Genomic DNA, 21563 nt, shown 5'->3' with positions numbered 1-21563 from the left:
ATATCCAAGACCGAATAGTCTGGCCAGGATGAGTATGTGAGCATATACAGGTCCAACACCAGTAGTCTAGTAGAAACCAGCCTGTGAGGGTATACAGGTCCAATACCAGTAGCTTAGCTATGACGATTTCGTGAGGATGTACTAGTCCAATACCAGGTAGTCCGACAAGGAGGAGCGTGTGAGGAAATACATTTTCAAGATCAAGTAATCTGTCAAAGGACTTGTTTCAATATGCTATAAATCTCAGTGAGTGTGAACATGTTAAATATATTGATTATGATAAATTGTGATGATTGAAATATGTTGGTTGAGATAGATAGTTGTGAATCTATAGATTTAGTTGCACTTTAATTGTTGTAACATGATTACATGTTGAATTCAGATCGACTATATATCATAGTATGATTAGAATGAATATGTTGATATATTAGGTGAATGACACATCATACCTACAAACGAATATGTTGACTTATTAGGTGAATGACACACCACACCTACTTAGTCATGTTCCTAATAAATGCATTATGGTTTTCTGATTGGCATATATTATGTATGTATACCATGATGAATGTATATATTAAATATCTAATTAAATAAATTATGTTATCATTAATGTATTACCTGTATTAGTTTTATACACTCACCATGTGTTCTGGTATAGACCTATCAAGCTTTCACGCGCCTGACCCATTTTATGAGCATACATGTAATTAAAAGTTTAGTTGTGGATGTGGGATGCTACGTTGGTGTCGACAAGCCAATCATTTTTCTTTTTCAAACACTAAATTCAAATACATGTTACTATTGTGTTGGTTTCGTAATACTTTATTCTTGTAGAATTGAAGTATTTTAAATTAGTCATGTTATCCTTATTTAAATTCAGTATAATTGTTTTTATATGAAATGTACCCTGCCTAGGTTTTGAACCAAAGTTAAAAATATTTTTGTTGATAATTATTTTAATAAAAAGGAAAAATTTTAAATTTTCACGTGTCATACAAGTAGTTAAAATATCAAGACTTTACAAAAGTCTTAAAAAAACCGTTTTTGGTTTTGTTTCATAAATGTGCATAGAGAAAGAGAATAACATGATAACTTGTCAGTATTATTGTCTTAGCAAGTTTTCTTACTAAGTCTTTGTTTTGGTCTGAAGATGAAATGAAGTAGGAAGTAGAGATGGTAGCAGAGGTGAAAATGGAAATTGAAAGTGGGTTTGTCAACTACATCCGTTTTAATGGGTGATGACTGTAAAACCCATAATTTTTAAAGATTATTAATAAATAAAAAAATTAATTTTTATCTCCAAATTAAAAATGTGTTTCTAGCTTTTGAATTTTATTTATTGATATATTACATGTTCATTTATTCATTTCTGGCCAATCAGGGCATAATTTATATTTATAGAGCTATTTCAGGCTATAAATCACTATATATATTATATTTAAATATATTTTTATGTCGTTTATAAATTATTAGTGTATTTGTGTGTTATATGGCTCTTGGTAATGGTTTATAGGATAATTTATCATTTTTGACTAATCTTTATATAATTGGCATTTTTAATGTTTTTGGCATTTAGGATCTTACACGAAGAGTTCGTTGTATTGCTTGGGTAGCGTTTTTTGATGGCTTTGAAACCCCTCGATCTTTTGGGTTTTGATTCATTGTTCTTCACACTATTAAGGTAAGATACCTTAACTGAACTTGTAGAGAGCATGTTTAGGCATTAATTGTGTGAGCATAATATTGTTGTGCTAAATATTTAAAAGAATTGCAAATACAAGTTATGTGCACATACCGTACTTAGTTGTGGATATCTAATGTTGTTATGTGTGTATAAGTTGCCATATATATTTAACTGATTTGAGTGCATGATATATGAAAAATGTGATACTTATGCTAAATATCAAAACGACTATAAGTTGCACTGGATGCAATGCAATACGAAATGCAAATCGGGTAAATGCCCATGGTAAGTACGTGGTGCAAATGCATCACCAAATAAATTTATTTTATACTATGCAACACCTTTATGCTTACACACTTCACTTATTTGTGAATATCTAAGACTCTTGTGATTGTAGTTCAGAGATCATGCTTATCATGATTGTAGTTAGCAACATATAGAGTGTGTTTACTGTAGGTACACATGTCTATGGGTTTGAATGCTCGTGCACTTATGAATGTATAATATGTACGCAATATGTGTCATCATATTTTGGTTTGTGCATACTATGTTGCTTTGTGTGTTTGTATGAATTTGATACATGGTGCACATATAACTACTATGGATATGTGTAAGTCATATTCAATGCATACTGTGAATATTATATATATTGTCTTGTTATATGATGGACTCATTTATTCTTGTACGAAAGAATGTGATCATGCATAATATTTGCATTTTATTAATCATTATTTATGCATGATCCGTGTTAAAATCGCTCTAAAAACCCATTTTTATTGTTAGTTCTGAGAAATTGCATTGAATTGAATTTTATCAGAAAATCGTATTTTTCAAAGCTTTCCCTGCATATATTTTTTAGTGTTTCTATTATAGTTAGAATGTTTTAATCGTAGTTTAGTTTGCTTAGGTTTTTATTAGCTAATTTTTAATCAGTTTAGGAAGTTTGTTTGTTTGTTTTTAGACAATAAAACATGTTTTATTAAAATGGGTCTTTTGAAAAATATTGAAAATTGTGGACTTGTTTTGAAATTTTTTTCTTTTACCCTAATTTAGTATTATAAGTAGTCTTCTACAGCAGAAAGAAAGGGGGTCTCTCACGTTGGAATTCACGCAACCCACTTTGAAGTTCTCTCTCTCTCACGCCTCTCTCTCTCTACCTTCAGCCGGTTCTTCTTCTTCTTCTTCTTCTTCTTCTTTCTAGCCAGCGGGTTCTTCCTTCAGCAAAAGGGAGGCAGCGTGGAAATCTGATATAGGGAGAGACCGTTCTTCCCTCAACCAGTCCAGCCAAGTCCCCCATCGGGTTGTTTCCTTTCTCTTTCTTCCCTTATGTTACTGTGTTTCTCTTCTCTTTTCATAGTGTAGTGAGTTGCGTAGCATTGCATTAGCATACTGCATCTTAGATCTGCATAGCATATGTTGAGCATCATCTGAAAAATCAGAAAAGAAAAAATAACGTGTGTCATTTTTTTTTATTAGCGTCTGCTTAGTGCACAGTATTTTATCAGCAGCGTCTTTCTTTCTTTCTTGCTTGCATCATCGTGTCTTAGAATAATTAATTAGTATGTAAGTTGGTGTTGTCATCTGCAAGGCTTACTTCTGTAAGGTTAGTTCTATTTTCTTTTGTAGCCTTTTTCACATAGCACGTGAATTCTTTTAGTAGGCAAGGTTTAATTTGTGTTTGCTTAACTGGTGTCCTTTGATTTAATGCATTAATAATTTTTTATATAGCCATAATTCTTAGTTAGTTGTCACTATAGATATTAGATTCAGTTGTTGTGTTGCAAAAGCATTTGAAGGTGCATTGACGTTAGGTTATATTTAGAGTTGTAGAAATTAATGTTACTGATTATATAAGTTAGGTCTTGAGGCTGAGTTACTTGAGTTAGAGTAGTACAGAATTAGTACATTGCATTGCATTAGCGGTTTCATGGTTCATGCATGTTTTTTTTAATTTTTTTTTTACATAATCCGTTAGTTGCTTCTTAGTTAGATTTAGGGTTGTTTTTCTTTTTCTTGTTACATAGTTGAAATTTATTAGTGCAGATCGTTATTGTTTTATAGTGATTCATGTTTTTAAGTTAGTGATTTCTTAGTGCTGGATTATTCATGGGTAGATGAGTTAGTCTATGTTCAAGTTGAATTCATAAATAGTTTTTAGTGTACACGTTGATTCTTTCCTATTCGTAATTTGTTAATTTGTTATGCTAATGTGTCTTTTAGTGTAGGCAGTTAGTGAATTGGATTCTTTTTACTGATTTCTCATGTTAGATTTAGTTTAGCTTTTTTGTTGCTGCTGCGTTTTCTTGATTTCTGTTTTGCAGGGAAGCGTTGGACGTGCAAAGAGATCATTTTTTTTTGTGCCCTCAAGTGAGTCCTCAGAGGACCCTGAATCAAACCATACCAAAGTGTTCAACCTGGAAGGGACAGAAAGGGACCACCAAAGCCTTAAGCACTGAAGACTCTTGTTTTTCTCTTTAGACTAGGCTTTTATTTTATTTTATTCAATTCATTGGGTTGTAATAAAACCATTTATTTATTTTGTTTAAGCCCTCTGCGTAGGGCCGTACTCTCGTAGTTAATTATTTAATTAATTCTTTTTATTTTGGCAATAAAGAGTATTTAGATTGTGTGTTTGAATACGAAGTATTTTCCGTTCCCTGAGATCGACCCGGACTCCACCACTTGTGCGAGCCGGTTTTTATATTTTTGGTGTCTGGCTTTCACTGGATTTTCATTAAAAATATTGTTTTAAAAAGGGTTTTCATAAAACTCACACCAGAATGCATGCAAATGTTATACATTATTTTGAACTTGTATGTCTTATTTGCTTGAGAAACATGTGCGTATAATGTACGGTGAGATGGTCAATGAGATTTTGACTTACCTTTCTTACGCAATTATATTCAAGGTGATATATTGATTCATATGGTGAAAAATGTATATATGACTTAAATCCTGTGTGTATAACTCAAACTATGTAAGAGCTACGTATGTTAAGGTTTAGTTGCTTCATATTATGAAATGTGCATGTTCACGTATGCATGCATATAACTCATGTTTATTTACACAAGCTTCGAGGTTCAATTTATGAAATATAATGTTCCTTGTGATGATGATATGATGCGTAGGATAATATTTTTTTGTATGATATGATTTAAATGTCACGTAATATGAAATTATGAATGCATGCGATACATGTTTAAGTTCAATAGTGAACTATAGTTCATGGAACCTTATTTGGTTAAATGTATGATTTTATTATTTAAGTCTCATATGAAGTGATGTATGATATGATGCATATTGATTGTATACATGTTTGTGTCTGTGTTGGTGGCTATTGACCCTGAGAGTGATCAATTGTATTGATGCATGTATCACATTAGTTTTTACTAGATATGACACATGTTGAAGAACTATTTTCAAAGGATTCTCTATAAGGGTGTGCACGACCAGATCAGGTAATTCGGCTAGAGCGGTAAGTCTCTATGAGGAAGTGCATTGTCCAAGAGCAGATATCCTGCGAAGAAGGTATATTCTTGTGAAAAAGTGCATTATTCAAGATCGAGTATGCCATCTGTCTAGGGTGTAACTTCTTGTGAGGTTGTGTATTTTCCAGACTAGGTAGTTCGACGGAGATCTTGTGAATATTTATATAATTTAATAAAATATTGTGATGAATGGTGATGATCTTATGAGTTGATTGAGATAGCCAATTATGAATCTATAGATTTGACTTTTCTGTTGTAGCATGCTTATATGTTGAACTCAGATGTGAGAATTAGATCCTTATTAATTTAGATTTTAATATAAGATTATGATTGTGATGCTCATGTTAGCGTATAGGTGAATGTGACATCATGCCTATAGATGATTAAGTCGACTTATTAGGTGAATGACACTTCACACCTATATAGTTTTATTGCAAATGATTGCATTATGTTTGTTTGAGTGAATATATCACACATATGTATCATGATTGATGTGTATCATGAATATATAACTAAATTACTTAAAAAGCAAGTGTGTATATTTCACGCTAGATGATCAAATATGATTTGACCTATTAGTTATAAAAATTATGAATGTATATGAAAATAATGTAACCTGAATGTCTAAAATGCAGATATATATTCAAGCGATGCCTTATATGTCATGAATGCATATGAATTATGCTTTATGATGTAACTTCATGTTGAATGATATATTAAGTGATAGAATATTTTGAAATGTCTTATTTTTAAATGCTTGAATGCATGACTTATAGGATATTGTTTTCTTGTTTATCACTTAATGATTAATCAATAATCTATCGTGTCTTTACTGTATATTTCACGCTAGATGATCAAATATGATTTGACCTATTAGTTATAAAAATTATGAATGTATATGAAAATGATGTAACCTGAATGTCTAAAATGCAGATATATATTCAAGCGATGCCTTATATGTCATGAATGCATATGAATTATGCTTTATGATGTAACTTCATGTTGAATGATATATTAAGTGATAGAATATTTTGAAATGTCTTATTTTTAAATGCTTGAATGCATGACTTATAGGATGTTGTTTTCTTGTTTATCACTTAATGATTAATCAATAATCTATCGTGTCTTTACCTTTGAATGCTTGATATATTTTCTTTAAGTTTGAGTTTGGGTTGCTCTACCAGACTTTAGCGAGTTTGACCTTGTTTTATGGACGATAGGTAATGCACGTAAAATATAGTAAGTAGTTGAAGCAAAGGATTAAGCAAGCTGCATCTTCAAGGGTCCACTCTTACCTTACAATTTTCGTAGATATGATCTTTTTGTTTTAAGTACTTAATCATTTAAAGACTGAACTATTGTTTTTATATTCTGATTTGAAATGAAATTAAAACTCTTCATATTTTAGTTTTATATTATACTTGGTTTTAAATATGTATATCCCGCATATTTTAATTTGATTGTAATCTTTAATGTAACCTTGGCCAAAGTATTAAATATTTTTAAAAATTATTTTCGTATTATAAGATCGGATTTACTTGTACTTATAAAAAAAATTTAATCTTAAAATTTTAATATTTAAATAATAATTAAGGTTACAATGACAACCCATCTTTCATCTCATTTTCACTCGCATTCAAAATACATAATGTCAACAAACAGTTGGCCGAGGAGTTTAAGGATCCCCAACTTAACTATCTTCCTGCTCTTAAATTTTTTTTTGTCTCCCTACTCTCCGTCTCCGGTTTTCAAAAAGAGTCTAAAAAGGTGGTAAAACACATGAAAGAAAACTGCAAGGTAAAAAATTTGAAAGTTAATCAAATAAGAAAAATGGAGAGGAAGGCTGGTGGCAGAAGTTAAAACACCAACTTCTTGGGACTTGGGCCCACACGGCAGACTCTACAAACTAGGCATGATCGGTGGGAATTATTGCATTTGCTATATAGAATGAAAAATGTTAATGAAAAGAATAAGCTACATGATCAGTCGGTGAGGGCACTTTTGTCATTAAAATAAGCCATCTTACCTTAGTCTTTCATTCAAAAGGTTAAAGGCATACCTGTAATTTCTCAATCAAAGCATCACTCTTTAGTCTTTACCTTGTCATCCTGCTGCTTCCAGGGAAAGATCAAAGATTCATAGCCTCATTGGATCCCTTGGAGTCAGTTTTTATCAGCAGTAAATGACGATTATATCCTCAGATGGGTTCACATTTCGGGGTCAATGCCCAACTTTAGTGGCCCGGAGCCCAACCCACCAAAACTTAGGTTTTATTGTCATCTCATAGGCTTTGACGGTGGGTTTTGATCCAAACATTCTGTCGGCCAAAGACTGAAATTACGAGAACAATCAAAGTCTCTCTCTCTCTCTAAATAGAGGGAGGGATGTGGAGTTAAAAGGGGGAACCAAGTAGCCATACCATAACACTAAGCTCGAAGAGCTCTCTCTCTCTCTCTCTCTCTCTCTCTGCGCAACCATGGAGTTGTTCTTCTATCTGGTTTTTGGGTGTCTTGCGATGGTGGTGGCGGTCATCGAGTTGAGCAAAACGAGCAAGGACAGAATCACTACGACGTCATCCTTCAATTCATTCAAGAACAATTACCTCGTCGTCTACTCTTTGATGATGGGTATTAAATTTTTCTTATTTTCTTTCCCTATCTAGTTCCGATTTATTTTCTCTCTGGAGAGGGAGAGAACAGAGAGTGGTTTTGTTTCTTCTTTTAAGGGACGTTTTCTTGGTTTTTGAATCCGATCTGGGTGGATCTGGCTTTTGGGGTTGCGAAATGCACCTGGTGGTTGGTTTTCATGATGGTTTCTGGTCAGATCTGGGGTTCTATGGGGTACCCATTTGGGGGGTATTGTGGGATTTTCTCGGGGTGTTATTTTACCATCGATGAGGATTTAGGGTTGTAGGGGTTGGATCCAGGATTTTGGCGATAGGTTTCCTATTTTATATGGAAATGTTGATACTTGGAATGAGTTTGGGGTCTATATCTGTTAAGTGGTTGTATTTGGTAATTAATAATTTTGCTTTGAAAACCAATTTCGATTTGATGATATGGATCTGATTTTTCTGACTTTTTTTAGCTTGCCAATTATGCTTGATCTGTTCATTTTTGTTGTGTTGTCTTTTGTTGTTGCCAAAAAGGAAAAACTTTGTCAAAAACTGAAAGAAAATTTGTCGTCGTAATCCTGGCATCCATATATTAATATTTATCGATTCCGATCCGCGTTGAGTTGTTTTGATCCGTTTGTATCGGTCTTAATAATTCTTAGATCTGTTACCATGATTTCATGAAGTTGATGATTTCCCACTTGATCTAATTAGGATCTTTTTACCAAAACACATGGAATCTATATTTACTTTCTTTAAGGCCGTGTTTGGATTGGGCAAAAATGATTGCCTTAGTTTTCGGTCTAGACAGTTCTGCAGAGTGAAGGAAGCAGTAGACGAGTTGCATGGTTGGCCTAATCTAGACAGGCACCTAACCAAATGCCTGTTGTAAATCCATCATGGTAACAAGTTCTACGGTATCCAGTGGAATACGTCCTTATTTTCTTTACCGTTTTTTTTTTCTCTTGGTTGTGTATCGAGTCAGTGGGATGCTTGAGTAATTCACCATGAATTGGCCAATTTTTGCTTCAATTTAATGATAACATTAAGACTAGCATAAGTTGTTGGTATTTTTCTGTAATTAATGGACCTGCCATTCATTCATGAATTGTTGTCTACGCAAGTACGACCTTTTATCCCCTCATGTATCTCCTAGTGGACAACAAAATTTTGTTTCTTTTGGAAGCCACCATAAGTCCTGCCTTGAATGATCAACAAAGGGGTATATACTGTGAGGTATTGATGAATAACATTATCATCTTTGTCCATTGCAGCTGGAGATTGGCTTCAGGGTCCATACGTATATTTTCTCTATAGTCAGTATGGTTTTGGAAAAGGAGACATTGGTCGGTTGTTCATTGCTGGTTTTGGATCTTCAATGTTGTTCGGAACCATTGTTGGATCATTGGCTGACAAACAGTGAGATCTCTCTTCCAAATGTGACATCCATTTTTTCACTTTCCTATTTTGTTTCTCTTGGTGAGTGACCAAAGGACTGTTTATCTGCAGAGGTCGAAAGAGGGCTTGCGTAACCTACTGCATAACTTACATTCTAAGTTGCATCACAAAGCATTCTCCTGAATACAAAGTCTTGATGGTGGGGCGTATATTAGGAGGAATAGCTACTTCTCTTTTGTTCTCAGCATTTGAATCCTGGCTTGTTGCTGAGCATTTTAAGGTTAGTTCTCTGAGCTGCTTAAGGAAGTTACTTCTGTATAAAGGCTGTTGATGTAGTTATTTAACTACTAAGATTATGCCCTTTAGAATAAAAACTTGATCATTGATTTTGAGGAAATGAGTCCTTAGGAAAAGAACTTGTTCGTTTATGGTACAACTTATAAATTGATTACGGTTGGAACCTTTCACCTCTTTCCTAGGCCCTAGTCACTTCACTATTCTTTTGTCTGTGTATAAAACAAGGTATTGCCTCTCCCTAGGTTGACTGGGTGGCTAACCCATTTATGCTGTAAACTGTTGGAACTGCAGTCAGTGCTATTGGTCAATCTATCTGTTGAACATGATTGATATTTCAGAAACACGAAACATGTATACTCGCAAGCTGTGAATTTCCATTGAGCTTTTGGTTTTAACTTTCAAGTCTTTTTTCACTTACTAGAAAAAAGTTCTGGATTTGTGCTCTTTATTTGGTGGGTTAAAGTTTAAAGTGTTGACCATTTGAAGTGTGGTTTTTTTTCTTGTGCAGAGGGGTTTTGAATCACAATGGCTTTCATTTACGTTCTCAAAGGCGATATTTCTTGGGAATGGTCTGATTGCCATAGTCTCTGGCTTGTTTGCAAACATACTTGCTGATAATTTAGGATTTGGTCCTGTTGCTCCCTTTGATGCTGCTGCATGCTTCCTTGCAATTGGAATGGGTATCATCTTATATTCTTGGACTGAAAACTATGGAGATCCTTCAGAGAGCAAGGACTTGCTTACTCAGTTCAAAGGAGCTGCAGTGGCCATTGCTTCGGGTGAGAAACTACTGTGTGTGTGTGTGTGTGTGTGTGTGTGTGTGTGTGTGAGAGAGAGAGAGAGAGAGAGAGAGAGAGAGAGGTCTGTTTGTGTTATTTGAATTGAATTTCTTTCTTTTATTACTTACTGTTGTTATTCTATTGGCTTAGATGAGAAAATTGCCTTGCTGGGCGCCATACAGTCCTTATTTGAGGGTTCCATGTACACCTTTGTATTCCTCTGGACACCTGCTCTCAGTCCAAATGACGAAGAAATTCCCCATGGTTTCATTTTTGCTACATTCATGTTGTCTTCAATGTTGGGAAGCTCCATTGCCTCTCGGTTAATGGCTCGTGTGTCCTTGAAGGTGGAAAGCTATATGCAGATTGTTTTTCTCATCTCTGCATCCACGTTCCTGCTTCCAATTCTCACCACGGTTAGCCCAGAAACCCTATGTTTCTTGCAATAATTTTCAGGTCATCTTTCTATTTAGCTTTGACACTGATCCAATGTGAATAATATGAAACAGTTTGTGGTAGCACCCTCAACTGTGAAAGGTGGGAGCATCTCGTATGGTGGTTGTCTTCAGCTCTTCGGATTCTGCATATTTGAGGCATGCGTGGGCATATTTTGGCCATCTATTATGAAAATGAGGTCTCAGTACATCCCTGAGGAGTCCAGAAGCACAATCATGAACTTCTTTCGCATCCCTCTCAACATTTTCGTGTGCATTGTCCTTTACAATGTAAGGAACCAGCTGTCTATTCTTTCTTTGTTGCTAAATTTAATTGCTAAAGCACTAACCTGTAATCAACGTGTGCTATTTAAAGGTTAATGCATTCCCCATCACCGTTATGTTCGGTATGTGCTCAATTTTCCTCTTCATGGCATCGGTACTTCAGAGGCGACTGATGGTAGTTGCAGAGATTCACAAGCAAAGTAAGTTACATTTGTTTCTCTCTATAAAAAATGGAAACCATTTTCCCCGGTTATTCGTTTTCGGATAGCCATGCAGCTTCCCCTTCTGTGAATTAATTTGAGATTCTTTTTCCATAGAACCACTAGACAATTGGTCAGCAATGAAAGAAAGGGATCCAGAAGAAGAGCCTCTAAATATGTAAGCTTGCAATTTGACCAGATTGAGTATTGGAAATGTGGCTTCATCTTCAAACTGGCAGATTCAGTCACATTTAATTGCCCTTGCCACACTGGTATTCTAAATAAGGTAGAAGAATGGCCAGCTTATGTGCACCTGAATATAAAGGAGCCCTACTAAACCAACCGGTGAAGACTTGTTACTGGCAGTGAGGGAGCTTCTATTGAAACTTGAATTAGATTAGAATGACAGTGTAGTGGCTGAATTGGCAACTGTGCAAAGCACGTATCTCCTTATTATAGCAATTATTACGTATTATTGTAATTGTGGGGCAATTTTGTCAATTTGATCAAGATCTAGAATAGAGATCTCTGCATCTTATATGTTCTGTTCATTGTGTCCCTTCAGCACAAAAAGTTATTTGTTTTTTGTGATTTCAGCTAGTGGGTTGCTATCAGATGGATAAGCGTCATTCTGTGCTTTAAACTAATATAAAACAGCCGCCCAAATGCTTCGATTGTTGATCTACTCAGTCAAATAAAATTAACTTATTATTACCGTTTGGAAGATGGTTTGTGGTGGTTGATATGAGTCGGTTAGATGATTGGAGAGGCTACCCGCCATGATATGGGTAGTGGTTTTTTCCTTTACTTTTTGTTTCCCTAGTATGTGCTGTTCACCTTGGTATACTTTTAATCTGATTAATGGTTCCGGAATATCTTTATATTTTCTTTTCTTATTTTGGTTGGTTGTTGAATCTATACTATTTTATCATTTTTATCTTGGTACTTAAATTTGTTCAGTATGTAGGAGATGGTGAAAGGTAATCACTCTGGACTTCACATTTATATGCATCATCGCTGCATGGCGGACCTGCCTGACAGCCATCCATCTTTGCATTTCTTGAGATGGGTGGTGTCCATCTTCAGAAATGTCAAGATAGATGGTTGTCAATAGATGAGCTGCATGCTAAGCATGCGGTACCTCAATTGTAACAATGTGCTTTGACAACTGCCAATCTTGCGATTAATCACAATTCACCGAAAAGGTGTAACAGCAAAAAAAAATTGTTTTGATTCGGGCCGGATCCGAACCCGACCTGGACCACCGCCTCTCGCTGTCTTTTAAGACAGCGAGGCAGGCGGGAGGAGGGTTACGAAACCCTCCTCACCGCCCTTCCGCCTAGACTCTCGCATCTCTCTCCTCGACACCCCCGCCTCTCGTCTTCCTCAATTCGTCGGAGACCAGCGTCAGCCCATCGTCGCCGGCGACTCTCTCCGACGTCGTCGCCGACCACCAGGTATGCTCTTCCTCCCCTTCTTCTCCCTCACTTGTCTGTCTCTCTCTCTTTCCCCCCTCGTTTCTTCGTTGCGCGGGAGGGGGGGGGGGGGGAAGCCGCCACTCTGCCCCATTGAATCACAGGGGAGGGGCAAAGCCCCCCTCCCTGCAAATCTTTTTAGCGAGGGAGCCCCTCCCTGTGTTGTGGTTGGTAAAGGAGGGGCTGAGCCCTCCCGATACCCTCTTGTTGCAGGGGTGGGGCCCAGCACCTCCCTGCACCCTTGTAAGTAGGGGAGGGGCTGAGTCCCCTTCCTGCTACCTATTACGGCAGGGGAGGGGGCCGGCCCCCTCCCTACTTATTATTATGGCAGGGGAGAGGGGTCGAGCCCCTCCCTGCTCTTTGTTTCGGCAGGCGAGGGGTCGAGCCCCCTCCTTGTGCCTCTTCACTCTTTAGGCGGGGGCATCGCCCCTGCCTCCGTTGTTTTTCGACCGGCAGGGACAAGCCCCCTCACCTCGTTCTTCCTTGGCATCAGGCAGGAGCTTCTCCCCTTGCCTATTCGCATTTCATTAGGCAGGGGCCGAGCCCCTACCTCTGTGCATGTTCGTCAGGTAGGGGTGAAGCCCCTTGCCTCTCTTTTTCTTCGCCAGGCAGGGGCGCAACCCTGCCTGCCCTCGCTCTTTGAGGGCAGGGGTACAACCCCCTGCTTCCTCGTACTTTGTCGAAAGCAGGTCCACAGGGGCCCGCTGCCCCTGCTCCTGCTTCCTTCGCGTTAAGTCAGTGGCAATGACTCCGACCTTCTGTTTTGCTGTTAGCGTGCTAAGATTGTCGCATATTTGCAGCTACAACGGATCCCACTCGCGCTCCGTGACCCGAGTCGTCAGTCGTGTACATCCGCAGACGCCAGCAAGCTCGTAACTCTCCGAGGTAGGGGAAGATTACACATAAGACTTGGATAATTGAATTAAGTTCAATTAAACTAAAAATGATCATTAAATAAATAAATATATACATATATATATTTATACGAGTATGCACTTAACTCATGGACGCAGTTTCACGATCCTTGCCCTTTACCTTATGTCAGTCTTTACTTGCCGTCACGCATCGCTTCGAGGTTTAGTGTCGCACTTCTGCTTACTGCGCTTACCTTGCCATCGCACTCTGCGCCTAGGCTCTTGCTTTTGCATATGTGTTGGTATTGCCTTGCTATTGCAGATGCCGTGCATGTTCTTGCCCTTTGCGTATGCCTTAAGGGCATCCATGTGGAGGATGCAAGGGGCATTTACCACTTTCTCTCTTGCGACGAGAGTTGAGTTGGAAGCTAGTGTTACATCCTCATCTAAGGAGAGAAATACCTTGCAAGGATCCTAACTCCTTGAGTATGCAGTCCTGCACACGAGTTGAGAATCTGTTGAGAAACTTGTATCCCGTCTATCGAGGCTGGTATCGAGTCATGCGAGGCATGTAGATACTCTGATAGCAGATGAGGTTCTAGAAAATCGCATGCATAATGTTGACACAATGTACTGTTGTTTCAAAGGATAAAGTAAAGTTGATAAACTTTACATCTTTGTGAGACACTTCTGTTGAGGCTTCTATTGAGGAGCTATACCCCCTTCATCCTAGAGTACTTGTTGTCGTGCACAACATGTCTAGTACTGCGATGATCGGATGAGACGGTCGTGCGACCTCGAACAATGCTAAATGTACAATGCTGTAATCACATAAATGGCCTCACATTCGCCTTCACAGGCAAGATGCTCGAGTGGTTTAAAGATCACAGCATAGAATGAGTCGTTAGTTAAGCAACCCCTAACATACCTATTCGCTTATATGTGTCTGGCAAGGGAGAGGACAGAGCGGTACAAACTTCAATGAACAGGTTGTTAACAACTACCTTACGGGCAACGATCTGGCCTCCCCAGTCATTGGAGTTAAGGAAAATGGGCTACAATAGTTAGCTCAACACTTCTGCAGAAGTTGGATGCATCCATGACATTGTCTCCTTTGGGGAATCCTCTCTCGACTAAAGCCGTCCCTTTAGAGCAAACTCAACTAGCTATTCGGGTTATTGAAAATACATAGAATAACAGACACCCGAACTAGTCTCAGTTGTTTCTACGTTTTGCCTGCGCGTACCTGCAGGCTAGTAAATATCGAAACATAAGGTCTGTTCACACTGGTCGTTGGGTCGTAAGACTCGCTTGCACTACTGATTCGCTTGCACTACTGACTCGCTTGCACTACTGACTCGCTTGCACTACTTATGCGCTTGCACTATTTTACCTTGTGCATTGCTTACCTGTTTGACTGGATATTTGCTTTAAACTGCGTAACATGCTGAATTAAATGTACATAATTCAGTTTCCTGTAGTCTTTCTTGTGCACCTATTAGTTTTTCGTGAAACTAACCCATTTTATGGGTACAAGTGATGATTAGGTACACCACAGACGATGGCGCGATGACTCCATTCTTCTTCCTGCTCTTAGCTCGCGTCTTGTTGTTTGGGGTTTCGTAACGGATTTTTCTTGGGATATCCGAATTTTATACTATTTGGAGAACTTCTTAAATGAAAGTGACTTTTCCAAGTGTTTGCAAGTAGCATGAGTTGTGCGTTTTGGTTCTTTTAGCTAACGCGCTCAAAGTTGTCAGCTTGTCTTTCTTAAATTAACAAAAGTATAGTCTTCCGCTGATTTCATAAACCATCTTTGAGATGAAGAGATTTCTTTTTAGTATTTTGTCTGTTTTTTCTAAAAGGTTTGCAAGTTTGAAATTTTGGGGCGTTACAAAAGGTCTTGAAATCTCGTATCCTTTGATTTTATATTGAATAGAAAATCTAGTGTTTGTTGTGTATAATGATGAGAGAGAGATGAATTAGAGATTCATGTATCTGTGGCTTGGACCCTTCCTCGTTGAGCCAAAATTTCATGAATCTCATGCTACTTTTGGATTTGAGATTCCTGGTTCGCAAGAATGGTGAATCTGAACGGCCCAAGGATGCCAGCTGAATTTATCCCCCTCCCCCCCTTATCAAATCTCAAATGAAGGTGGTCAAAAACTTCAAGATTAGTGTTGTCCAAAAGAGAGGGCAATATGACCAGGGGCTCCGCTTGTCTGGTAGGATCTGTTAGTGCAAGTCACCTTGTGTTGGGATGTTGCAGTTTCAAAATCCAATGGTATAGTTGTATAACTGGTAGGGGACTGCCTAACCCCAGCTTGCCTTAAAAAAAAAAGGCAATATAAGAGCAAATTTTTTTTTCTGATAGCTTCACTGTCAATAGAATGTAATTGGAAGGACAAGCCACGGACTGGCATCTTTTGGGCTGTAAGCCTGTAACCATGCAAATCTATTCTTAATTTTTTGATCAATACACTGGTAGGGGTCTGCCTGTCAAAAAAAGAAAAAGATCATTACACTAGTAGGTTCCACTTCAGATTCAATACACGGTTTTGAGAGATCCTTGATGTTCAACACACTATACATGTAATTCTTGAGCAATGAGTCGAGAAACATGGTTTTAAAACCCAGTGACTTGCCACTCACATCGTCCTTGAGTGACTAGTGACTTGGTCGGATCATGTTAACTTTATATATTATAATATTTTACCAATATATTATATATAATATGCATTATATGATATTTTTATAATATATTTAATGCATAATTTTATTAATATATGTATAACCATATTTTTATATATAATATACATAATTTTTATACTATATATATATAAAGGATGAAACTATTGAATATAAATCACCTTCTTTTCCTATTTTTTTTAGATTTATGGATGTGCATGTGATTATGACGTGTAAGCAAGTTTTTTAAAGGCTTCAAAAGTCAATGGTTTATGATGCATTAAAATTTTATGACTAAAAAAATAACGTGATCCAAGGTCTGATCTTTAGCAAACAAACCATGTTGAACACGTCTATGTATGGTCAGATTAAGTTGCTAAAGCTTGAACATATGATTTCAACTCAATAGTTTTGTGTGTTTAATAACAGTAAATACATATGCGAGGAATGTTCTAATTAGGTTCCATTTTCGTTAGGCCTCAAGTTTGGTCGCAACAAAAAACATGGCTGCAGGTGATTTTTGCCTGATATAAACTAATAAATGTGTTTATCGTAGTTTACCTAGTAGTTAAAATGCATTCAATTAGGTACTTTTTTTCATGCACATATGTATTCAATTAGTTAAATTATATTCCCTTCTAGTTCTCCCCCGCCTCAGCCCGGATCCACTTCCATCCCTACAATCCGGCAAGAAGGGAATACAATTTTAGAGGCCCTAACTTATATATATATATATATGAGGGTACGGAATAAACGCATCTCCCTCTCTCCACGTTTCTTCGCCACTTGCCTGGAAGGAGGAGGAGAAGAAGCAAGAAGAAAGAAGAAAGAAGAAGAAGAAAGAAGAAGAAGAAGATGGGTTCGTCTTTTTACGGAAACAGAGACGGGGACAAGGAAGGGGAGCGGCTGTACAATCCGTACCAGGATCTTCAGGTGCCCATCCACAACCTCTACCGGCTGCCCACCTCCCCCGAGTTCCTCTTCCAGGAGGAGTCCGTCGCCCAGAGGCGCTCCTGGGGCGAGAACCTCACCTACTACACCGGATGCGGCTACCTCTCCGGCGCCATCGCCGGCGCCGGTAAGGGCCTGATCGACGGGATCAAGGCCCGGGAGGAGGGCGACACCCTCAAGCTCAGGATCAACAGGATCCTCAACGCCTCCGGCCACACCGGCAGGAAGTTCGGCAACCGCCTCGGCGTGATCGGCCTTCTCTACGCCGGGATGGAGAGTGGGATCATCGCGATCAGGGATACCGACGATGTCTTCAACAGCGTCTTGGCTGGGCTCGGAACCGGCGCGCTCTTTAAAGCCGCTTCCGGCCCGAGGTCTGCAGCCGTTGCTGGGGCGATCGGCGGGTTGGCGGTAGGAATCGCGGTTTCTGGGAAGCAGGCGCTCAAGAGATACGTTCCCTTCTAATGGCTTCCATGTTTTTCTCCTAAATCTTCTCGAAAAAAAGGAAAAAATATCAATCGTTTAATTGGTGTGGCTTCCATGGCTTCCCTAATTCATCTTCTGTTTTCTTATGTGGGTTCCTTCCCTATCCTTAATTGGTGCTTCTGTAGATACTGAATTGTAACTCTATCAATAATTCTCTTTGATGGGTAACTGTGAAAGGTCTGAAGAAGTACGATTCCTTTAATAATTGGGGGATTTTTGAGGGCATCAGAAGAGTTTCTTTCCAATAATTTTATTTATTTTTGCAAATCATTTCAGAGATGTATCTGAAAATTTTGAAAGTCTTGTGCTTTGGCACGTGTAGTGACGCTGTGGAGACTAAAAAATTGATATTTCAATACTGTAATATATGAAACTGATAAGGCGTCTCTTTTTTTCTCTGAAAGGGATGTGTGCAACTATTCTGTTGTAGTTGAGTTGTTTTGTTTGTGGTAACTGTTAAAGTAACTTGCTTTAGCTTCTCTTGCTTGAATGCATTATATTGGTGGATGGTATCTTTGATGCTGATTTAATTCTTTGCATCATTTTTTTTTTAAAACTTCATATTTACTGGTAAAAGTCCCATGCTTGATTCATGCTCAACCACTTTGTTGATGACTATCAAATTATAAATGCTCGTGCACATGACCACATCTGTGTTCTGTATGCAATAGTATATAGCATGTTGAATCAGGGGAACTTGTGAGGAGGACGGAGATGAAGATGGGAAGGAGCCTTAGAAAGGAGTGATTGTCTTAGCCGTGTCAAGCAAGGATGTCATAGAGGGGAAGTGAAAAAAAAAGTATTAGATTTAGAGAACGGGAATTTGTTGATGAAAGACTAAGAGAGATGTCTGGTCTACCTTGCATCCCTCAGATTATTATAATGGACGAGATAAATGAAAAGTATATATCTTTGTCAGGTATAAGCTCGGAATGTGTGTCTATTGCTGTTAGGAGCTGAAAGGATTTGAGTTCATATTGTTGATGGATATTCGTAGACAGTGTTGTGAAAAGCGTTGAGGCATAGCGAGGTGCTCCACCAAAAACTGGGGCGAGCCGTGAAGCGTAAGCATCAAATTTTTTTTGAAAACTTTAAAAAAATTATAAAAAAATATCTAAAAATACAAATAAAAAATGCTTTATTGATGAAATAACAACCAATAAGAAATAGAAAATCTCAAATAAGTACTAAAAAATATGAGATTAACATATAAAAGTAACTAAAAACTGATTACATAACTGGAAAATATATTAGATTAACCAAAAAAAAGTTAAAATATACCAAGAAACTGATTACATAACTGAAATAACTGGAAAATATATGAGATTAACAAAAAAAAAGTTAAAATATACCAAGAAACTGATTACATAACTGAAATAACTGGAAAATATATGAGATTAACCTACAAAAGTTAAAATATATGAGATTATTCTAAAAAATATGAGATTAACATATAAAAGTAACTAAAAAACTGATTATATAACTGGAAAGTATATGAGATTAACCAACAAAAGTCAAAATATACTAAGAAACTGATTACATAAATGAAATAACTGGAAAATATATTAGATTAACCTACAAAAGTTAAAATATATGAGATTATTCTAAAAAATATGAGATTAACATATAAAAGTAACTAAAAAACTGATTATATAACTGGAAAATATATGAGATTAACCAACAAAAGTTAAAATATATTAAGAAACTAATTACATAACTGAAATAACTGAAAAATATACGAGATTAACCAACAAAAGTTAGAATATAGTAATATACTAAGAAACTGATTACATAACTGAAATAACTAGAAAATATATGAGATTAACCTACAAAAATCTTGTTGATTATGTCTCAGCAATCTTGTTGTAAATTTTTTTTTTTGCGCCTTGAGGCACATAGGGCTGCGCCTCAAGGCACGTTTTTGATAACACTGTTTGTAGATAGATATGTGAAGAAACAATTAGTTTCATGTTTTGAAAGCGTTCAAGACGAGGAATCTTTCAGCAGTGGTCCTTAGCTGAAAGCAGACAAAGAAATGAGCTGATTGTGCATGTATGAAAGATTATACAAGCAGTGATCATATAGTTACCTTTAGAATGTATCCAGATTTGAGCATTATATAGGGTATACAACTTGAGTGAGACTTCAATTAAACATTTGAGTAGGCAATGGGAAGTTGTGGCTATTGAATCCTTTTAATAGCTTCAAGAGGCTCAAGGTGGTGAATTCTATTAAAAAGACTGATTGTGTATTATATATATAGTCATGGAAAAAATCTCCATTTGTAGTGTTTGTTCATGGGTATCAGTCTTTTTAAGTAGTTCCATTTCTGACCTACTCAAGCTCTCCTTTATTTTCTACCAAACAGGGGCAATAATGGTTGGATTAGGATGGACATCAGACATGAGGTCAATGAATATTTTTAGACATGTATCAAGTATTAGGATATCATTTAAATATTCATCTCAAACATGGGTATATTTGGTTGCAGTATTTAGGATCTCGAAATGGGCCTCACGCAAGAGACGTGATGTGGATAAACTCTAATCCTTCTGGATTTTACTATTTATGAACAAATTATTTTAAAACTGATCTCTACCAAGTAGGGTACAAGCTAAATACCAAGACCTGACCATATCAAACATATCCGGTCTAGGATCAAGTCCCTTCCACAGAATAGTAGAGTCTAGATGAATATGCCAAAAATAAATGTTGCCAGTTTGATCCCTGATAATATATGGACAAAAATATGCTGCTCAGTCAAATTCTTTTTACTTTTTTTTATTTGCTGTATGGAGCAGTCAATTAATTGGCAGCCTCAAACACATCGTAATACATTTAGGAGTCTCCCTGTATGGAACTGGAATCTAGAGTATATCGATTGTCATACACTGGTGGATACATGATTAATGCTTATATATATGTTTGAGGTCTACTAGCTCCAGGTATTAACATCCATCTGATCCTCAAATTTCGATCACTCTCATCCCCAATGTTAAGGATTACATCTCCCCTCATCTCTATTGATGCAGTCCGGTCCCATCGGAGCCTTTAGAAACAACTGATAGGAGAGGTGGGAGAAATATCATTGTTTGAATAGCATCACTGTCCCATCCGATAAAGAAGACCCCCCAGTGTGGAGTGGAATAATGGGAGAATCCATATTCATAGTACCACTTCGACAAGAATGAGAACTCTTGATATATGTAATGTCAGAAAAAATGGGTTGGCTCTCCTCTTCCATGCCTTTAGATTGAAGCACTATTTGATCTAGCCCAAGATTGCCAGACTAAGAAGCGGAAGCGGGAAACGATACGGGAAGCGAAAGCGAGAAGTGAGCCATTTAAAAATTTATAGGAAGTGAGAAGCGAAGTATCAATTTGCAAGAGAAACAGGAACGAAAAGGAAGCAATATGAGAATTGAATAGGAATTGAACAAGAAGCAAATAAAAACTAAAATAAAATTTATTATTCTTATATTTCATGTTTTTTCGGTAAAAGAACTAATTTTTTGTTAAAATCTAACAATAGTGGTTACCAATTTAGATAAAATACGTGGGAAGTGAGTGGAAGTGTGAGAGGAAGCACATGAAAAACATGAAAAACATGAAAAAAGTGAGAAAAGCATATAGGAAGCATGGACAATGCATGTGGGAAATGAAAGCATAGAAGAAACATGGAATAATCAAGATTTTCATGAAGTTTCGAAAGCAAGGAGTATTACACTTAAGCGAATTTTTGGCTGTCCCCGTACCCATATTTTTCGAACTTGCCATGTCATACCCGTACCCATGTGACATAGGAACCAAGACTCAAACCAAAGAACCAAAACCCAATTACATGATTCCCAAATCCAAACTCAAGACCTAGTATCCATTACATTATGGATTTTATTCCAGGATTGACCCCCAAGACTCAACTCAACTT

The 21563-nt window shown here is 37.2% G+C and overlaps 1 protein-coding gene and 1 pseudogene across 2 annotated transcripts; both read left to right on the top strand.

The window, feature by feature from the left end:
* The first annotated feature begins 7566 nt into the window (after window positions 1–7566).
* On the top strand, window positions 7567–11893 carry LOC149832576 (uncharacterized). Its single transcript, XM_090014586.1, has 8 exons — window positions 7567–7802; window positions 9064–9208; window positions 9299–9467; window positions 9993–10263; window positions 10414–10679; window positions 10773–10988; window positions 11074–11182; window positions 11300–11893. The coding sequence occupies exons 1-8, from the start codon at window positions 7652–7654 to the stop codon at window positions 11362–11364; spliced, it is 1392 nt and encodes a 463-aa protein (XP_089870712.1). The 5' UTR covers window positions 7567–7651; the 3' UTR covers window positions 11365–11893.
* A 5109-nt stretch (window positions 11894–17002) lies between these two features.
* On the top strand, window positions 17003–18953 carry LOC149832575 (mitochondrial import inner membrane translocase subunit TIM23-2 pseudogene; annotated as a pseudogene). The gene has a single exon (XR_016433113.1). The product of XR_016433113.1 is annotated as a mitochondrial import inner membrane translocase subunit TIM23-2 pseudogene (transcript).
* The last annotated feature ends 2610 nt before the right edge of the window (window positions 18954–21563 follow it).

This window comes from Nuphar pumila, chromosome 7 (genome assembly GCF_984573655.1).
Source record: "Nuphar pumila chromosome 7, dmNupPumi1.hap1.1, whole genome shotgun sequence".
NCBI classification, from domain to species: domain Eukaryota; kingdom Viridiplantae; phylum Streptophyta; class Magnoliopsida; order Nymphaeales; family Nymphaeaceae; genus Nuphar; species Nuphar pumila.
The sequence above is the reverse complement of the archived record's forward strand: the minus strand, read 5'-3'. Positions and strand labels throughout refer to the sequence as shown.